The following is an 18,575-nucleotide window of genomic DNA, read 5'->3' as shown; positions in this document are numbered from 1 at the left end:
TTTTATCTCCACAGAAAGGAGTCTAATCTAATTTTGACTCCAGCTAGTATTCTTATTATCATGATTCTAAATTCTGGTTCAGACATCTTGCTTGTATCTGTGTTGGTTAAGTACCTGGCTGTCGTTTCTTCCTGCTCTTTCTTTTGGAGTGAATTCCTTCATTTCATCATTTTGAAGGGAGAAAAGGAATTAATGAGGTAGAAAAAATTACAATTTAAAAATATTAAAAGTTAAAAAATATTAAAATTAAAAAATAAAAAACACACGCACACAAAATAAATAAAATAAATGGTGCTAGTTCCTAGGTGTGTTTTGGTCTGGGTGTTGAAAGTGGCTTGATAGATTAGAGAAAAAAAGGGAAAAAGAAAAAAAAAAAAGGAAATCGTTTGAAAACTTGAAAAAATGAATACACTGAAGTAGACTAAAATTAAATGATGGAAGTAAAATAGAATTTGAAAAAAATTACACAAAATATAGTAGAAAAATATACAGTAGAAAAAATATAGTAGAAAAAAATTAAAGAAAAATATTTTTAATAAAAATTGAAAAAAAAAAGAAAGAAAATTGAATAGTTGGACCAGCTAACAGACTGAAATACGACTGAAATTACTTCATTTTCCCCTAGGAGTCAAACTATGAAGTACTTTATAGCCCATAAACTAAACAGGTGGTGAGACTTGTGTTCTTGAAGAGCAAGGTTGGCCCAGTTGGGTGGGGTTTAGTGTAATGGCTCTGTTCTCCACTAGATGGCTCTGCTAGCCTCCTGGGGTGGATTGTTGTGGCGCTTGTAGGTGCATATGTGCATGAGCAGGAGCAGTGAAAATGGTATCACCCAGCTACCCAGTCTCTAGTTTCAGAACTCTGTTCTCCCCATCAACAATCACGCACCTGTCCTTCATTTTTGGCTTCTGTCCACTCCCTGCTTCCACACTGTCAGTGACCAAGCCCCAGGCAGCACCTCCCTCCTGAGTTTTGTCTCAGATGTGGCTGCCTTCCCAGCCCCACCCCACTCCTGAGGGACCGCGGCTTTGATCCATTCCAGTCCTCTGTGGAGGGTCTCACAGAGCAATGGCTGGGTGTCATTCACACCCAGGAATGCTTGTGGGACCGTGCTGCTGCCGATGCCCAGAAACTGTGGCCAGGTACCAGCCTGCCCTGGAAAAAGTTCACGAGACAGTGTAGCAGCAGTGCCTCAGGGATTATGGAGAATCACAACACACATCTGGCACCAGCCTTCGCCCCCAACGACCTTGTTCCAGCACCAGCAAATGTGACTTTTCTCTGGGGTCTGCTGGGCCCAGGTGGCCTCACAGCCTCTACCAAATGTCTTTCCAGCAGTGGAACTGCTTCTCCCCGTGTGGCCTGAGAACCTCACTGTCCCCACTCTACTCCTGGGGATTCACCCTTCCCACCAGACCACCATCAGGTATCAAGCTCTGGAGTTGCAGACTCTCTGTGCTCCCCGTTTATAGTCTTAATGGAATTTAAACCCTCTCCCTTTTTGTTTCTCCCTTTTTCAGTCCCTGTGGCTATTTTCAATTTTCCACTTTCTCTCCAGCTCCTTTTGGGGAGGGGTGCTTTTCCCATATTCTACCCCCACCCCCATCTCCATCCTCTCTCCTCAGGCAAAAGCGGCTCCCTGCCCTCCACAGGTTCTCTCTCCCCAAGTTCACCTCTCCACACCGCATACCTGCTGAATTCTGTGCTTCAGGTTGTGCAGATTGTTGTGTTAATCCTCAGATCAGTTTTCTAGGTGTGCAGGATGGTTTAGTGTTGGTCTGGCTGTAATTCATGGACGCAAGACACACAAAAAACTTCCGTGCTGTTCCACCATCTTGGCTCCTCCTAAAAACATTTATGTTTGAAAGAGAGAGAGAGAGAGAGCAAGCGGGGGAGGGGCAAAGAAAGAAGGGGAGACAGAGAATCCAAAGCAGGCTCTGACAGCAGTGAGCCCAGTGTGGGGCTCAAACTCATGAACCACGAGATCATGACCTGAGCTGAAGTTGGATGCTCAACTGACTGAGCCACCCAGGCACCCCCATCTTTTAAAATTTTTTTTATTTTTTAAAGTTTGTTTATTTTTGACAGAGAATGAGCAGGGGAGGGGCAGAGAGAGAGAGAGGGAGACAGAGGATCTGAAGCAGGTTTCGTGCTGCTAGCACAGAGTCCAATGCGGAGCTTGATCCCATGAACTGTGAGATTATGACCTGAGCTGAAATCAAGAGTTGGACACTTAAACGACTGACACACCCAGGTGCCCCCAAAAGATTTTACTTTTAAGTAATATCTACACCCAATGTGGGGCTCAAACTCACAGCCCACAGATCAAAAGTTGCATGCTCGACTGACTGAGCCTGGCAGGTGCCCCTCTCTCAGCACTTTCACTCCATTCTTCTTGCTTGCAGGATTTCTGATGACAAATCAGGTGTAATTCTTTTTTTTTCCTTAAATGTTTATTTATTTTGAGAGAGGGGGAGGGGTGAAGGTCAGAGAGAGAGGGAGAGAGAATCACAAGCAGGCTCTGCATTGTCAACGCACAGACTGACTTTGGGCTTGATCCTACAAATTGTGAGATCATGACCTGAGCTGAAATCAAGAGTTGGACACTTAACTGAGCCACCTAGGCACAAGTCAGGTGTAATTCTTATCTTTGTTCCTCTATAATGTTTTTCCTCCAGTTTCTTTCAGGTTGTTTTCATTATCTTTGATTTTCTGAAGTTTGAAAATGACATGCCTCAGTATAATTTTTTGGTATTTATCTTACTTGGTAATCCTGAGCTTCTTCAATCCATGGTTTGGTGTCTGATATTAATTTGGGAAAATTCTGTCATAACTTCAAATATTTTTTCTTTCTTTCTCTTTCTTGTCCCTCTGGTATTTCTATACATGTACTTACAAACCTTTTGTAGTTGTCCCACTGTCCCTAGATAATGGTTCTGTTTTCTTCAGTCTTTGTTCTCTTTGCTTTTCAGCTTTGGAGATTTTCACTGAAATAACCTCAAGCTCAGAGATTCTTTCCTCAGCCATGTCCAGTATACTAATAAGCTCATGAAAGGTATTTCTCATTTGTCAGTTTTTGTTGTTTAAATCTCCAGCATTTCTCTTTAGTCTTATGATTTCCTTCTCTTTGCTTACATAACCCATCTATTCTTGCTTTATCGATTTGGGCCCTAAACATATTAAACATAATTTTTTAAAACTCATGGTCTGATAATTCCAACATCCTGCCATGTCTGTTTCTGATGCTGTATCTATTCAAATTGTAATTTGTGGGGTTTTTTTGTTGTTTTGTTTTGCTCTTTGCCTTTTACTATGCCTTGTAATTTTTCTTGGTAGCCAGATATGATGTAGTGGGTAAAAAGAAGTGCTACAAATAGGTCTTTTAAAATGTGGCAATGTGGTATAGTGGAAGGGGAAGTGTTCTATGCTCCTTTTGATAGGTCCTTATTTTAGTAAACCCATGCCTCTGGACAAACTTAACAAGTGTTTTTCTTAGATTTTTTTCTCCCTCATTAGGTGGGACAGAGTGGGTGGAGTGGACTGAACTTGGGTCCCTTCTCCTACACATAAGAGTTGAACCAACTATAAGTTTGGTACTTTCCTTCTGGTACATTAGTCTCTGTTAGACTCTGAGAAAACCCCTGGAGGTGACATTCTGATTAACTAGTTTTTCCTAAAGTTAGGAGAAGACCAGAATATCCTGGCATATTTGAAAATTGTCCCTGGGGCACCTGGGTTGCTCAGTTGGTTGGGCGTCCAACTTCAGCTCAGGTTTTCATCTCACAGTTTGTGAGTTCAAGCCCCACATTGGGCTCACTGCTGTCAGCACAGAGCCTGCTTCAGATCCTCTGTCCCCCTCACTTTGCCCTCCTTTGCTTGCATTCTTTAAAAAAGACAGAAAATTGTCCCTTTTCTCCTCCTGCCGGAAGCACAAGAGATTTTTTTCCCCAATATTTATTGTGAGAAGCTAGGTGGTCAATTTCACAAAACTGAAGGGATCCCTAAGACTGGGTCCCCCTGGACTTTTGAACTCTCAGTGGTCTACACTTAGCCTCCAGCAATTTGTTAAATCTAGTTCAGGTTTTCTTACTCCTGCACTGGCTCCCACAGTGTTTGAGTCTCTGCTCCAGTAAGTTCCAACTCTCTATATTCACCCATCTCCCCAGTGTTAGGGGTAGCAGTTTGCCCTGTGTCCTCTCTCTTCTTCTGTATCCAAGAAGAGTTGATGATTCAGTCTGTTCAGTTTTTCACTTGGCAGCTTCTAAGCACTTTACAGGGGAAACTGGAAGTCCCTGTTGTGCATTCTTATATGCTTACATGCCTCAGGTTGTGCTATTTTCACCTCTTTGCCTTTAGTTTTTCTTTGGCTGCAAATTCCTGAATTTTTTCACATGTAATGTGGTACAATGGCTTAAATACTTAAGATGGTAGCATTTTGGATTACTTATATTTTACTTTTTATCATATATAACTGTTTTTATTTTGAATATTTTTCACTGAGGTATAATTTATATGAAGCAAAATACACAAGTCTTAAGTATTCAAGTCATATGAGTTTTGACAAACACAAAACTTTGCTTTTGACACCCAATTGAGGCATATAGCTAGGGCTATCTAAGGTAAGTGTTAATGTTCAACATCACTGTATCATTAGCAAAGTAGGTTGTAATTTTTCTATTATTACTATCATTGACATATAAGAGAAAAATTCAACAAAGCAAGGCTATATTAACTACTATCTGGAAAGAACTGAAAACGTCTAACACACTGAGATCAAATTAGACTATTTGGGTAAGTCTGTTATACCGCCTACTGGATCCCATAAGTTAACACAGTAACACTTAAATATTGACAACTCATTGTGGAATTTCCCACAGAAACTTACCTAAACTTGAAGTGCAAATCTCTGCTTCCTAATAACATGAAAATGCTGAAAAATGTTAGAAGAAAATGATAAATCTGTGAGATATATTACTGCAAAAGAGAATTTATAGTAAAAACTTCCATGTTACATTTGAGCACAAGATTTGTAAAATCACCAAATGTGTCTGGTTCTTCCAGTAAGAAGGTTATGTAAAGTGATGCAATTTTTGTTTTACGTTACTAAGATTCATATAGTGATTCATCATTTTCAGTATATGTAAAATTAACCTTTTGTTTGTAGGATCCTTTGATTAGCTACTTCACTGCTATAAATGTCACTCTGAATTTATATTTCTCATAGGCTTTTTTTGTGTAATATGATTTTAAACTATACTCTCTTGACTTTGGGTAAATTATTTAAAAGGTACATTTTGAGACAGCTATATTTCTTTCTCAATTACCTCTATAAAAATGGGCATGATGTAAGGGAATAGCAAAATAAAATATTTTTGCATAGTGGTCCTTTTAACTGTTAATTAAGGACTATGTTTAAAGGATTACAAATGAATGATTATGCAATATTTGCAAGACACCAAAAATGCTAAAGATACAAAAATTCCCAATTGGAATGATTTCAGGGAAGTTAGAAGGCAATTTCTTTAAACAACAACAACAAAATTAATTCTTTTTATTTTTAGAGAGAGAGAGAATCTTAAGTAGGCTACACACACCCAGTGTGGAGCCCAATGTGGGGCTCGATCCCACGACCCTGGGGATCATGACCTGAGCTGAAATCAAGAGTTGGATGCTCCATCAACTGAGCCACTCAGGTGCCCCAAGAGCAATTTCTCTTAATTGTAGGTGAGTAAAGAAGAACAAAAATGGCAGAGAAGAAGCCCAATCATTTTACAGCAGTGAATCCTTTTGGGCATCTGAACAAAGCCATGTAACACAACTTCCTGTCCCAAGTCAATTTCATTTATACACAAAAGTTGGCATATTATTTCAAAGTACTCAAGCCACCTGAAACTCGTCTACATATTTCTAGGGTTCTACATAAATGAACAATGACCTTGGGATATGGAATAATCTATAAAAATCCACAGAATTGTAAACACTGACTTTAAAGGTAAGTGGCAGGAAATCCCATTTTTAAAAGAGACCTAATTTCCAAACTACATAAATGAGGAATTAAGTTATTAATTTCAAAACACTTTATTGAAAAAAGTCATTCAAACATCACCAAAAACGTTCCTGTAATTCTCACTCCTGTTTTTCACATAGTGTATGATGTACAAAAGAATGACTCATAAAATATGTAAAGTTTTGTAATATTATGCCTATGGATAATTACTAGTTAACAAGTATGCTAAAAGACACTGGTAATGGTTTTTATAGTGATAAAATTTTACAATAAATCTTTCAAATATTTAAACCACCCTTTAAATGTTCACCATTGCTAAAATTAAATCCAAACAGTGTTTGTTGGCTCTCTCTGTAAATATCTTAAGTTCAGAAATTATTTTGGAATTTAAAAATCTTGAACAGAGAACCTGCTGCCAGTACCTGCATCATTTAGCACCTCTCCTCAGGTATGCCAAAAATTTGTAATCTTCAGTGTGTGCTATAATGTAACAATGGCTGGGAAGCTCTACACTGTACCATATGCAATAAAATAAGAGGTATGGATAACATGAACAATGTTAGGCAGTCTTCACTTAGACCTCTGAGTTGATTTTGGTAATAGCCATGAAATGGTTCAACTATTCAAAGGGCACACACTTCTTTTCTAAAAGACTTAGCATGCTATGAAAGAAAAAATAAACTTGAAACTTGGAAGAGGTTTTGTTCCCTGAATATTAAATATGTCAGCCTATGATAATCCATATAATCTAATTTTTATGTGTGTCCAAATATTTAAGTTTTATACTTTTATTCCTCACATATACAAATCATTTTTGTAATGACTTTTATAAACCATCACCAATTTAATTTAAAATAATGACAGGAATTAGAGGATTATTAATCTTTTTGCTAGTTTTATTTTACTGTAAAAGTTGTATTTCTTGTGATCCAATAAACATCAGCATAGTATTTTAAATCTGTTCTTAAAAATATACAATATTGCACTTTAATTTTTGGCAGTTTAATTAAGGAGTGGCTGAGTAAAAAATAAATCATACAGGAGATTACAGTTTTTATTTTGCTTTATAATAAGCAAAGAGCTTTGTGTAAAAGCAGAACTTACAGTAGTGCCAAATAAACCAAATATTTACAGTGTCCCTATTAAAGTCTTACCTCTAAAGTAAGATTCAGTGTATTGGATGCAAATATTATTAATCTAACAAAAGCACACTCCTCCACTCCATTTTGATGAACATTTTTAAGCCAAAGGGTATTGGTGTGAAATGCTTCTGTGATTTTTTTCTCAAGAGGAAATACATGGAAAGAATGCTTGTTCCTTAAGCTTTTAAAGTTGGTCTCGAAACTTTCACAATGTTTCCTACATGACTTGAAGAATCTCTACTCTAAGAAGCAGAATTCCAAGACAAGCACTCTTTTTAGTTTTTCTGTATTCTCTTCATAGTGACAAGTCCACAGTTAGTTGGTTTTTAATATGATTTTAAGGCCAGTTTCCTGTACTTTTCCTAAGACAAGTAAGATACTGTCATTGCATCTGCTGGAATTATTTTTAACTTGTTACATTGTAGCGAAATATATATTTACACTGACCTAGAATTTGCTATTCTATTTTTTAATTCCCAATTAGGTAAAAACTCCAGAAAGCTCAATATTTTTCACTTATTAACCAATGAGAAAACAGTTTTACACAGCTGTCTGCAAAAGCAAATACTGAGATTTAGGCCTACTTAACAATAACATCAAAAGACCAGAAAGAACATAAATAGAATGTATTTGTAATATAAATACATGACACAGAGACATTCATTTTTGGCACCACCTAAAAAAAAATCCAGTAGTATTTTATTACCCTTCAGATCTTTGGGAATATTTAAACCTTCTAACTATTAAGCTTTTACTTTTCTTACAGAAAAAAAAAATTCGCAAATTTGAATTGGTATTTCAAAAGTAAAGGATCTCCTTGTTATTTCTTAATTTGATCTGCAGAATGAACACTTACTCCAAATGTTAACTCACAGCCCATGTGTTAACTATGCTTTTACATTTTAATCCTACCAAGAACTGATTATGTCAACCAACGACTTCTCATGGAAAGATGTGTTTTCTTCTTAACCACATACCAACTGCATAGTTCTGATCTGAGAACAAAGGTCAAAGTAGAGAGTTACAAAGGCATTAATTTATGTTAACTGAACTGAAATAGGCTGTTGCAAAATAGTCTGTCTTGGGTAGATGTTAGTGTAAACTGAGGGGGAAAAACAGTCATTAGCAAAAAGTTTTCTTTAAAAATAGGTTAATGCTGAGAACAATAGCTTTTAAAATTTGTTTAAAAATAAGCTTAATAAACAATAATACAAATTTTAATCCAAAACCTAGCTCTTTGAAATGCCCTATTTTCTTGCATACAGCAGAAAATACATTTTTCATATTTTTTAACATTACATGTAAAAATGAGGCACTAGTTAAACAGATTTGAATATATTCACACAAACAGGAGTTTCAGTCTCATCTGTAGGCTTGTATTTGCCTCAATGGTTTCTGGATGGCAAACTGTTCACAAAAATAAATCTTCTGAAGGAGGTGCATAAGAGAAACCGACAAATGCATCATCTGCCTCCAGTACACTGGCATTCACTATAGAATAGTCAGAAGACACACACACAGAATACGGAACTGTTTCTTCTGTAAATGCTGCATCAAAGTTCCTGATATCATCTGGTCCCGCCTAAAACATCAAAAGCATATTATTATTCCTCTTAGCTTTTTTTAAAAAATATTTTTGAGAGAGACAGTGTGAATGGCGAAGGGGCAGAGAGAGAGAGGGAGACACAGAATCCGAAGCAGGCTCCAGGCTCTGAGCTGTCAGCACAGAGCCCGACATGAGGTTGGATCTCACAAACCACGATCATGACCTGAGCTCAAGTCGGATGCTTAACCGACTGAGCCACCCAGGTGCCCCTCATCTTAGCTTTTGTTTTCATTAATTTAGTCTTTCATTAAAACCCCTTCACGAATTTGTATATTTATTCCTGGCAAGTTTAGATGTCTTCCTACTTCATCACTTCTTCGAAGCAATTTCTGCTTTTCCTTTCCAGAGTTTATTATTTAGGTGAGGTTATCTGTCCTAACAAAGTTCTTTTTGTTGGGAGCTGTGGGGAGACAAGTGTGGCTAGCATAACAGAGTCCTTACCTAAGTCAATGTGAACCTCGGGCCCTCCAACTGACTCCCTTTCTCTCTACCCATCACCACCTCTAAGTTTAGAAAAGGAGCCCAAGTGGGTTTTCAAGATGGCACTTGTCACTTGAACTTGCAGGAAAATGCTTGCCTGTCAGTTTCTGAACTCTGGGTAGGTAAAGCCTTTTGCTTAAAGAATGAAGGCGTTGTAAATAAAACCGTGCAAGTTAACACTCTTTGCGCTACAGAGGTCGTTAAGCATCCGCCTGTGACACCTTAGCTTTAGAGGCCTGAAGTGGCCAAGAACCTGGGAAGTAAAGCATGGCAGCTGCTCGATGGCAGCGGTTCTTAATCTTCCTTTACAAATTTGATACAAGCTAATGGACTTTCCGCTTCCAATGTATTTGCAGATAAAAGCTGAGATACAAATTCAGGTGACTCACTCTTAGAGCTCATCCCTGAATCTCTAGGTTACCTCTGCTTTAAGGGGCCAAGGGGGCGGGAATCCTTAGCATGTCCAAGTCATCAAGTCTAACTGAGGTAAAAGACAAGGATCCAGAGAAGGTATTCTAAGCTAAGGATATAGTTAGTCTGGCAGGTAGGTCTACAAACAGTGGAGCAGAGACAAGGGAAACCCAGAATACTAGATCCCTCAATATGAGAAATTCCCCCACCGAAGAGGAAGAAACTGAATTTAGGTACATATAAAAAATGTCAAATCCTTACATGTTATTCTAAGAAGTATGGGCTTGGAATAAGACTAAGGTTTGAATTCTGGCTATGAAATTTGCTAGCTATAATTTTTTATATAAACTACCTCTCTGTGAGCTCATTTCTGCTTCTGTAAAGTAAAAATAGTACCACCCACCTGTTAAGGTTTTTGTGAGGATCTGATGTGTGAATACATAAAATTCCCAGAATCTGACATGTAGAAGGTGTTCAGTAAATGATGGCAAATATTCTTCTACTTGATTTTATAGGTATTTTGTGAATGCCATTATGGGTTGGCTAGTAGTAACAGGGATAATACTGTATTGCTTATGTTAAGAGTTAGGGAGGTTTTGTCTTCAAAGAGCCTGAGCTCAAATTCTAGTTCTTCAACTTTATTTTATTTTTAAAAAATGTTTATTTTGAGAGAGCGCACGTGAGCAACCATGTGTGTGTGTGCACGCACAAGCGGGAAAGGGGAAGAGAGAGAGGGAGAGAGAATCCCAAGCAGGCTCTGTGCCATCTGCACAGAGCTGGATGAGGGGCTAAATATCATGACCTACCTGAGCCAAAATCAAGAGTCAGAGGCTTAACCGACTGAGCCACCCAGGTGCCCCTAGTTCTTCAATTGTGAACTCTGGGCAAACTATTAACCATTTCTGTGACTAAGTTAATTCATCTGTATTATATGGAAAATAGCAGAACTATTTCAAAGAATTGCTGTCAATGTTAAAAAAAAAAAAGGATGCAAGTATTGAGAACATCTACTTAATCATACTCTAGCTTTCTGATCTTTGTTAATCTGTTAAGTGAAAAATGGTAACCTGAGTTTGAACTCTTTTCATATATTTAAAAGCTGTATTTATTCTTCTGTAACTGTGTATTTTGTGTCTTTTGTTCATGTTTCTATTGGTAATTAGTCTTTTTTCTCATTGACTTACAAGAATGCTTTATATGTTAAAGAAATTTTCTCCAGTTTGTTGTCTGCATTTTTTTTTTTCATATAGACCTTTCTAGATTTAATGTGGCCAAATTTAAAATTCCCCCCCCTGTGGCTTCTTGGTTGTGGATCTTGCTTTAAAAAAGTTTAATTAGTCATAAAAAAGCAGGAATCCCAACTGAGGTATCTAACTCTGAAATCTACATTGTTTCCATTTCCAGTATTTCTTAGGAGTACCTAACTCAACTCTTCAATGTGCCTGATGACCTATTTATTTGAAGGTAACTAAAGTCAGTAAGACTTTCAATGTAAAAATAAAAATAAAAAAATTCTTAAAGGCCCTAGGTTCTTACTGCAAACTCTAGAAATTAGGGACAGAAACTGTCCTTAATGGAGTCTGTCCTTACTTCTGAAACAGTCACTTCTGGATAAGCTAAATGAAATGAGGCAATCTATAAATGTTCTGTTAATAGGTGTACAATATCACACCTACTAAATATTACCAGCCATGAGCAATGCACTGAAACAAACATTTAACAAAATCTGAGTAGACTAAATAATACTTTCCTAAAGTATTTTCCTTATCCTGCACTAATCTACTAAAAAGTCTTTCATGAATTTCGCAACACCAAAAAACTTTAAATAAAAGAAACACAAGTTCACCCATGACCCTGCAATCCCAAATTAATCTTGGTTTATATTATATTCTCTTCCAGTCCTTATGTGTTATTTTTACTACTATAATCGTAAGTCACAAAAATTATAACTGCCATTTTTTTTTTAAGTTTATTTATTTTGAGAGAGAGAGCACAAGTTGGGTAGGGGCAAAGAGAGAGGAAGAAAGAATTCCACCCAGGCACCCCATAATTGCCATGTTTTTACTTAACATTATAAGAATTTTCTAAGTGTCTGCTCATTTAAAAAAATATTGGGGGGGGGGGGTAGGTGCAAGGGAGGGAAACAGCGGGGGAGGGGCAGAGAGAGAGGGGGATAGAGGATCTGAAGCAGGCTCTGCGCTGACAGCAGCAAGTCCGATGTGGGCCTCAAACTCATGGGAGATCATGACATGAGCCAGAGTCAGATGCTCAACCTACTGAGCCACCCAGATGCACCCTTATTTCTGTATTTATTATTATCATTTACTTAGACACTCAAGCACAAGAAAGCATAGAAAGAATAGTGACTTTGGAATAAGGCACAGATTTGAATCCTTGCTCTGCTACTTTTCAAATCAGCTATGTGGCATCTCTGACTTTTATTTCTTCATTTATAAATCATGTATAATAAGGAGGACAGTAATGGCAGTAACCTGGCAGTATGGGGAATAAACTTCATACTGTGATGCATAAAAGTATCATAAAAGTATATATGCCTATATATATAGCTATCAATAGTTTAGTAATATCATTATTGGTCTACTATGGATGATTAAAAAATTCCCTATTGTTCTATATTTATTTCCCCAAATTTCCAACATAATCTTCAATGCAGCTTTCAGCTTTAAAAAAAATTATGTTTATGTAAATTTTTTCTATCAGCTGATTTACCAAGTCAAGCTAACATGAAAATTTTATTTTCCAAAAAGGGATATGACAATTTACATTACCATTAATGTTTGCCTGTGCCTAGTTTTATATCAATGTAGAAAAAAGATGCATTAATGTTACTTAAAATTAAAAAAAATTTATTTAAAGCACAATCCTCTCTAAATCTAGAGGTATGCTTTTTTTAAATTTTTTTTTTTTTTTTTTTTAAGAGAGAGAGAGAGCATGAGGCAGGGGAGAGGAGCAAAGGGACAGAGAGAGAATCTTAAGGTGGTTCCACACTGAACGTGGATGTGGGGCTCAATCCCATGACCCTAAGATTGTGACCTGAGCCAAAATCAAGAGTTGGAGCTTTAACAGACTGAGCCACCCAGGTGCCCCAATTTGCATCTTTTTTAATCTAATGAACTCATCCCTTTCTTATACATGCTCCAAAGAAACATTTTATAACTGCTGTGCTAGGAGATACTTTTACCAATGCAATGTAGCTATAATCTTATTGGTCATCTTGAAGTTATCAGTATACTAGAAAATGCTGAGAAACAGATTTTTAAAGTATTTAAGGTACTGATTCAATTTCATTCACATGAGATTTTGAGATCTATTGCCCAAGTTATGATGAGCTATATAGTTCTACATTTCACTATTTATTTATTTATTTATTTATTTATTTATTTGCTTATTTATTTATTCATTCCATCTTACTATTTCAGAAAGCAAGATTTGGATATATACTTACCACATTAGGATTAAATGGTGGTGGAATCTTCTTTTGTACAAGATCAGTCCAGCTGAGTGATTCAAAAAAAGGATGATTCTGAATTTCAAGCTAGAATGTTAAAGAAAATACATATATTTTTTATAATGTTGAAAAATATAATTAAGTACTCACTGAAGAATTATATGAAGGCAAACCACTACCACTTTGTCCCTCACTAATTCTTTTTAGGTACATGTTTATGTTATTCATGTGGCAAAATGGCATAGGGGAGAGACTGCCAGAGCAAAACAGGAAAGACAGTTACTTAGAATGACCAACTTAAGTTACATCCTCTTCACAGTCATAGTTTCTTCATAGGTAAAATAAAGATACCTCACAGGTTGCTTTAAGGACCAATGGAAAATATGGAAATAAAAGAGGTATGAAAAGAATAAGGTACTACATAGCTACAAAGAACTATGATTATTGTCTGAATGGCTGAGGTAAAAAAGAAGTTAGGCAAAAAGTTTTTTACACAGTGGGGCAGAGGTAAAATTAAAGGGATGAGCTATTTTACCAAAAAAAAAAAAAAAAAATTCTATTCTGGGTTAGTATTATCAAAAGTTGGCACAGTATTTATTTCAGTTATTTTCCCTGCAAGGTGACACAGAAGTGTATAAAGTAGGATCCAACCTAGTTTGGTGGGTTTAAAAAGACATCTTGGAGACTAAGTAACGTTTGATCAGAAGTCTGAAAGATGATAAAAATTAGATAAAAAATGACGGGGAGAACATTCCAGGCAGAATATGAAGGCCCTCATGTGGCAAAGAGGTTAGTTTGATGAAGAAAACGAGCCAAGGGGCACCTGGGTGATTCAGTCGGCTAAGTGTCTGACTCCTGGTTTCAGCTCAGGACATAATCTCATGATCCGTGAGTTTGAGCCCCACATCAGGCTCTAAACTGACAGCACAGAGCCTGCTTGGGATTCTCCCTCTTCCTCTCTCAGTCCCTCCCCTGCTTGTACGTGCATGCATGTGCGTGCTCTCTCTCAAAATAAATAAATAAACTTAAAATACAAGGAAGGATTGGGACTGTCACACAAGGTGAAGCCTAAGAGGTAAACTGACATATCATACTGGTTAAAGAATTACATTAAGAATTCTGAATTTTATCCTAGGATTATGAAAAGCCATCAGGGTATTTTAGATACGGGAATGTCACAAATATAAGGGATTTCTGGTTTGTTTTTTTTAAGACCTGAATGTAATAGGGAAATGGACTGGAAAGCCACGGCTAGATTAAGGAAACAGAGCTACTGTTGTGGCAAAAAAAAGTTGAAAATGGTAAGGGTACCTGGCTCAGTTGGTGGAGTGTGCAACTCTTGATCTCGGGGTTGTGGGTTTGGGGCTCAAGCTGGATGGAAAGATTACTTAAAAATAAAATTTAAAAAAAAAGTTGAAAAACGTAGGAAAAGTGTAGTCACAGTCAAGCAGAAGAGTGTATAGCTATAGGAAAGATTTAGGAGGCAAATGCAACAGGATTTGGCTATCGTTTGAATATGGAAGTAAGGAAGAGAGAGAAGTAGAGAATGACTCCTATTTCTGACCTGAGGCACACAAAAGGAAGATGGCAGGAGTTCAGCAGTTTTGAATATGCTGTGTTTAAGGTATTAACCAGAAATCCAAAGACTGGTGCTGAACATGTAAGTATTATGAGTCCAGAGTTAAGAAGAGAGGTCTGGACTGAAGTTATAAATGTGTGAGATGAAAACACAGAGATAACCAAAGCCACTGGGCCAACTGAGACTGTCCAGAAAGAGAACACAGAAGAAGAAAAGGGGGCTTAGGCCAACCACAAGGAACCACAACATTTAACCATCAGGTTGAAGAAAGTGGCTTACACAGGACATTACGGAGGAGGGCCTGGATATACAGAATGAGATGACTGTGGGCTCTTGCAGAAGCCTATGGAACAAGAAAGAGTGTTGGAAGTTTAAATACTGCTGAGAAGGCAAGTTGAGGAATAGAGGGATTTAGCAATTCTAGTAGCTATTTTTGGTAAATTGAGAAATGAGAAGAGGCTGGGAAAGAAAAAATCAACACAGAAACTTTTATGAAGGGAAACAGTTATTACCTGGCAGGCCAGCATGGTTGAGGTCTTTCAGTTTAAGAAGCAAGAGATTTGATAATGTCTCATTATTGCTTGGAATGCACTCTAACAAAAGCAAGCAGTTATCTGTGCAGAAAAATACCATGCACAGGGTTCCCTGCAAGAAGTCAGGATCCAGTGCAGATGTACAAACTGGCCTTGTCCACTACATTAGGAAGAAGGAAATGACAGCAAGCAGGAGTGTGCAGGTCTTCAAATCTGACAGCGAGGCTGAGTTAGTTCCATTCTGCTGATTCTACTTTCCCTATAAAATAGAAGGCAAGACCATCTGCTAAAAGTGAAGAAAAGGAGTCTGGAAATTTGGAGACAAGGTCTGAAATCATTAATACAGACAGTAGGAGAAGCAGCTAGAGAAACACAGGAACATTACCAAGCAGCGATGAAGCACAAAGGAGATTAATGACTATAACTTCATAGTGTTTCCAATATGCCCAGTGGGGCAGCCTTCTTCAGCACTGTTTAGCAGCCCAGAAGATGACAAGTGGATTCATCCAGGGTTGTGATTTCTGTCAGCGAATTCCATAAAAGGCCCAAGGGGCAAGAAGATGTGAAATATTAGAAAGACTGAATAAAACCAATGGACTATGGAATGAATCCAAGCTAGGCAGAAAACTGTTGACAGAGCTACGTACTGGGGAGTGTGGGAAAGGAAAAGCTCCAGCAGACAAGTTTGTTATTCACAGCTCAAGTTCACGACTGATAAAAGAGTCCCCAAGAATTTGTGAGAAACTTGAGTTTAAAAGTCCATGTTGACACACCAACATAACACCAGTAGCTACATAAGCAATTTAATTTACACTAATTTTTTAAAAAGATTTTTTATTTTTAAGTAATCTCTACACCCAAGGTGGGGCTCAAACCCACAACCTCAAGATCAAGAGTCACACGCTACACCAACTGAGTCAGCCGGGTGCCCCTAATTGCCCTAATTTAAAAAAAACCAAAAAACCAAAAAAGACCCACCAAACCTGTAGATTCTATAATTACCTCAGAGAGGTGTCACCAAATTCTCAGGAAAAAAAGTTATTTAATGCTAGTTCAAGGCAAAAGGCATTACCTCATGCAGACAGGAGCCACTTATAAATTCTGTTTCAATAAAATGATTTAAAAGTTTAGGTAATCACAAAATTCATGCCACACATTTTTTAAAAAGGGAGGGGAAATTCTTATAAATGAAAGTGTCTGTGTGGCTCAGTTGGCTGAGAGTCCGACTCCCAATTTCAGCTCAGGGTTCATGGGATTGAGCTCTACACTGGGCTCCACGCTGAGTGTGGAGCTGGCTTAAGATTCTTTCTCTCTCTCTCTCACTCTCTCTCTCTCTCTCCACCACTCTCCCCACGTGTGCTCTCAAAATTAAAAAAAAATTTATATAGGGTGTGAAAGCAGGATGTGAGGGGTGAAGCGGAGAGGCTCAAATGGTCATAAAGATCAAACAAAAAAACATACATGCAAGTGCTTCACGCCATAAAAACATGGTAAAAACTGCTGGGACACATGTGCTTTTTTTTTCATGGTGTTATTTAAGAGTTACATTCATCCCATTAAATGCCACATAAAATAAGAATTTTTCTTCAAGTCTCAAATAAGCTTAAATAAAGTGGTACTGGGAAGGATGTACATACAAAGTCTTCTTTGGCACCGAGTCGATTTTGCCTGTCTTTCTCTAGGAGTTCTTCCAGAATGGACCAGGCTGTGAGGCTCACTCCTGGCCTCAAACTTAGGGGCTTGTGAAGAATATTGTCATACATTTCAGCTACATCTCGGCAATAAAAAGGAGGCTGGGAAAAAAAGGAAAAAAAAGTTAGTGTTTTTTTTAAATTATTATTTTATTTTTAAAGTTTATTTTATTTTTAAAGTTTATTCATTTTGAGAGAGAGAGAGAGAGAGTGTGTGTGTGTGTGTGTGTGTGTGCGCACGTGCTTGTGTGTGCAGGGGAGGGGCAGAGAGAGGAGAGAGAGAGAGAATCCCAAGCAGGCTCCACACTGTCAGCACAGAGATCCGTGCGGGGCTTGAACCCACAATGAGATCATGACCTGAGCCTAAGTCAGACACTTAAACGACTGAGCCACTCAAGCACCCAGTGTTTGTTTGTTTGTTTTATGTTTATTTTTTAGAGAGAGTGTGAGCCAGGCGGGGCAGAGAGAGAGAGAATCTGAAGCAGGCTCTGCAATGCCAGTGCAGAGCCTGACACAGGGCTCTAAGCAGGGCTCAAACTCACAAATCATGAGATCGTGATTTGAGCCGAAGTTGGACACTTAACCAACTAAGCCACCCAGGTGCCCCAGAAGTTAGTGTTAATTGAACTATACCAAAATGAGGTTCAAAGAATTGGATTCAGCCTTGATCTACAGGAATCAGCCTGGGTCTGGACAGCTGCAGAAATGCAAAGGTTTCTGTGGGCACGTGTACATCTGCAGCATAGTCTCCAATGCAAAGAGGTTGGTTTTTATTTTTTTAAGTTTATTTTTAGAGAGAGAGAGAGAGTGCGAGAGAGTGCGAGCGAGCAGGGGAGGGGCAGAGAAGGAGAAGGAGGGAGGGAGGGGAGGGGAGTGGGGGGAGAGAAAGAGACTGAGAGAGAGAGAGAAAATCCCAAGCAGGCTCTGCACTGTAAGCAGGGAACCAGATGTGGGGCTCGTTCTCACGAACCGTGAGACATGACCTGAACCAAAATCAAGAGTTGGTGGGCGTCTGATTTCGGCTCAGGTCATGATCTCATGGTTCACGGGTTCAAGCCCTGCATTGGGCTCTGTGCTGACAGCTCAGAGACTGGATGGAGCCTGCTTTGCATTCTGTGTCTTCCTCTCTCTCTGCCCCTCCCCCGCTCACGCTCTCTCAAAAATAAATGTTAAAAAAAATGTTTAAAGCCAGCATCATGTAGAGCCCACTATGTGCTCACTGAAATGTTTAGGAACACCCTGCAGACAGGTGTAAACTGCATAATAGTATCTGACAGAAAACCACCAACCTCATCAGAAGCATAATGAAAGAATTATTGCGGAGATTCCACACAGATCAAACATTAAATAATTTCTTGAGACTTCAGAATAAACTAATTAAAACAGAGATTGCTAGGAGAGAAGACCTGAAGATAGTGCTCCTTCCTAAGTCCTTGTGGTAATGGCAGTATTACGGGTGTGCTGTGCAGAATTACAATTCTATTGCTACAGCTTAAAGACCTGTATAGCTTCAACATGAGGATTAATCATGCAGTTAAGTTTTAAACTAAAAATAATTTTTAAAGTTAAGGGAGTTATAGGCTTGTCACTTTTATTTATTTTTGAGAGAGAGACAGAGCACCAGTGGGGGGAGGGGCAGAGAGAGAGGGAGACACAG

At 38.1% G+C, this 18,575-nt stretch overlaps 2 protein-coding genes across 7 annotated transcripts in view; both read right to left on the bottom strand.

The window, feature by feature from the left end:
* The window catches only part of MCMDC2 (minichromosome maintenance domain containing 2), a 52,540-nt gene extending 50,722 nt beyond the window's left edge, over positions 1 to 1,818 (bottom strand). For both annotated transcript variants that reach the window (XM_058699728.1, XM_058699729.1), the window contains exon 1: positions 1,691 to 1,818. The gene's annotated coding sequence lies outside the window, so the exon portion shown is untranslated. The remainder of the gene's footprint in view (positions 1 to 1,690) is intronic.
* A 40-nt stretch (positions 1,819 to 1,858) lies between these two features.
* SGK3 (serum/glucocorticoid regulated kinase family member 3) overlaps positions 1,859 to 18,575 on the bottom strand; it is a 149,167-nt gene continuing 132,450 nt past the window's right edge. For 4 of the 5 annotated variants that reach the window (XM_058699732.1, XM_058699731.1, XM_058699730.1 and 1 more), the window contains 3 exons: positions 16,865 to 17,020; positions 13,113 to 13,202; positions 6,055 to 8,731 (listed from right to left, as the gene is read on the bottom strand). In XM_058699732.1, the coding sequence (XP_058555715.1) occupies positions 8,561 to 8,731; positions 13,113 to 13,202; positions 16,865 to 17,020 (417 nt within the window). In that variant the 3' untranslated portion in view covers positions 6,055 to 8,560. Of the gene's footprint in view, positions 2,213 to 4,885; positions 4,931 to 6,054; positions 8,732 to 13,112; positions 13,203 to 16,864; positions 17,021 to 18,575 lie in introns of those variants that run through there. The other variant, XM_058699734.1, reaches the window with a different exon arrangement.

This window comes from Neofelis nebulosa, chromosome 14 (genome assembly GCF_028018385.1).
Source record: "Neofelis nebulosa isolate mNeoNeb1 chromosome 14, mNeoNeb1.pri, whole genome shotgun sequence".
Lineage (NCBI taxonomy): Eukaryota > Metazoa > Chordata > Mammalia > Carnivora > Felidae > Neofelis > Neofelis nebulosa.
Note: the sequence above shows the minus strand (reverse complement) of the source record. Positions and strands in the feature narration are given on the sequence as shown.